The sequence below is a fragment of the Lolium rigidum genome, chromosome 7 (assembly GCF_022539505.1).
Source record: "Lolium rigidum isolate FL_2022 chromosome 7, APGP_CSIRO_Lrig_0.1, whole genome shotgun sequence".
NCBI classification, from domain to species: domain Eukaryota; kingdom Viridiplantae; phylum Streptophyta; class Magnoliopsida; order Poales; family Poaceae; genus Lolium; species Lolium rigidum.
The window spans coordinates 347,851,394-347,853,529 of NC_061514.1; the positions used below are offsets into that span (position 1 = coordinate 347,851,394).

The window sequence follows — 2,136 nt, forward strand, 5'->3', positions numbered from 1 at the left end:
ACCAACGTGTTGTTGCTCATATATATACGTGCGGGAAACACTGTGTATGGATAGGCTCCTTGTTCATTACCAGCTGCGCGTATGTTGCGGAATACTGTGGTGGCACGAGTGCACGAAACCAAGCTACGTACTCTCTTGACAAGTTATTAAGATGATCCAAGTCAACGGACGGGGTGTGAACAAGGAATGCCGCCGCCAAGCTTCTTCCTTGCAAGTAACCGCTGGCTGGCTGGCGTGTGCTCGAATTGGAGCGGCCAGCTGCACCCGCAAGATAAAGACAACCGCAACTATCACTGTCCAAGATTGTTTCTTTCGCATTTGTAAATGGGCGATCGAGCTTCTTCCTCGATCTTAGTACTCGAATTGGAGTAAGAAAATGGGCTCCATGTTCCACGAGAGAATTGTTAACGCGTCCGTCCGTTTCGACGAGCAGTGAGCCGGACCAAGACGCGTGGTGTGGACGTACGCATCGTTGACACAGCAAAATCACTCGTACTACACGAGTTCAGCCACCCTATGAGGCTCGACTGCGCACGTAGGAAGCGCAATTGATAAGCAAGAACTTGTACGCACGAGTGCCGTATTTTGGTCATCCACGGCATGATTATACTCCTAGTAGAGTACTCATATTTCATCATCCACGAGATGGGGAAACATTTTCCGTGATTCGCTCGCTGGACCAAGCAAAGGCCGTTGTACGAAACGGCCGTCGCAAGTTTGCTGCCTCAAACAACAGGACGCCACCCAACCGCAGGCAAAGCAACCACGCGACGGGACCCGCCGCCTCCACTTGGCGACAGCTGGCAGCCGTGGACCCCACGCCGGTAACCAGTGCAACCGTACCACGTGGCACCCACACACGCTTACCAGTGGGCCCCGCTCAATAATTCACACCCGCCTGACGTCTGCGCTCGATCCATAAAGGCCAAAGCCCAGACGACGCGAGTACCGCGCACAGTAAGGCAAGCCAAGCAAGTTTTCGTTTCGTACGTAGCTCTTCTCGCCGCAGCAGGCCAGCAGAGGAAGCCACCGGCCGGCGCGGAGGACCACCACGCCTCGCCGGAGCTAGCCATGGAGCCGGCCACAGGCCCACGCCCGGCGGAGGACGAGGAGGAGCAAGAGGTGGCGTGCGAGTGCTGCGGCTTCACGGAGGAGTGCACGGCGCCGTACATCGCCGGCGTGCGCGCGCGCTACGGCGGCCGCTGGATCTGCGGCCTCTGCGGGGACGCCGTCGCCGAGGAGATCGGCCGGGCCTCGCCCGCGGCGCCGCTCTCCCCCGCCGACGCGCTCGACCGCCACGCCCGCGTCTGCGGCCAGGGCCGCGCGTCCGCGCCGCCCTCGCCCACGCCCGGAGACGACGAGCTCATCGCCGCGCTGCGCCTCCTCCTGCGCCGCAGGCTCGGCTCGCCGTCCCCGCCCAGGATGGTGCGGTCCACGCCCAGCAGCCCCAGGCGCGACCGCAACGGCCCCGTCGGCTCCAACGCCGCTGCCGTGGTCGCCGGGCCCGGAGCCATCGTCGGCGCCGGCGGCTCGCTCGCGCGCACCGAGAGCTGCTTCGCCGCGCTCGTGGAGTAGCAAGAGGACGAAGAGATCATCGGAATGAAGAAAAAGGAAAAAAAAATGGTAGCCGTCTTTTTCTAGTTTCGTTTTGCAGTTTTCCCCGTGCCATTGTAAATGCCATGTGATCTCGTTTCTCATTTTCTAGTTTAGGGCGCAGCAGTAGTGGTAAGAGGAACAATAAAATCTGTACAGAGTATGTGACAAAATAAGAGACTAAAAAACGCATGGAAGTAATTCCATGTTTCATGGAGCATTCATTGTTCAGCTTTCGTCATCCTGAGGTGTTTCTGCTCTGGAACTCTGCTTCTTGGGTTCTAATAATTCCATGTTTCACCCAGTAGTATCATTGTTCAGGTTTGTCATCCTAACTTTTTTTTTTCCAATCTGGCTCTCTGCTCCTGTTTAAGTTCACTGAGCTGAATCATCTCCCGCGTTTCCTATCCGGAGTAATGAAAAATGGATTCTGATTTCAAAAAAAAAAAAAAATCACGGTAGAACATAGATAGCCGCTCCGTAGATCACTTTCTGGTTCACGGATGAACTGCTTCTGGTTGGCGACACAAATGATGTACGCCA

General features: G+C 56.5%; 1 protein-coding gene across 1 annotated transcript; it reads left to right on the plus strand.

The window, feature by feature from the left end:
• Positions 1-990: 990 nt before the first annotated feature.
• Positions 991-1,811, plus strand: LOC124669204. Its single transcript, XM_047205870.1, has one exon. It carries the CDS (start codon positions 1,072-1,074, stop codon positions 1,573-1,575), a length of 504 nt encoding a protein of 167 aa, XP_047061826.1. The 5' UTR covers positions 991-1,071; the 3' UTR covers positions 1,576-1,811.
• The last annotated feature ends 325 nt before the right edge of the window (positions 1,812-2,136 follow it).

Coding starts and splice junctions, on each gene's coding strand:
- LOC124669204 (XM_047205870.1), top strand. CDS start 1,072: ATGGAGCCGGCCACAGGCCCACGCCCGGCGGAGGACGAGGAGGAGCAA.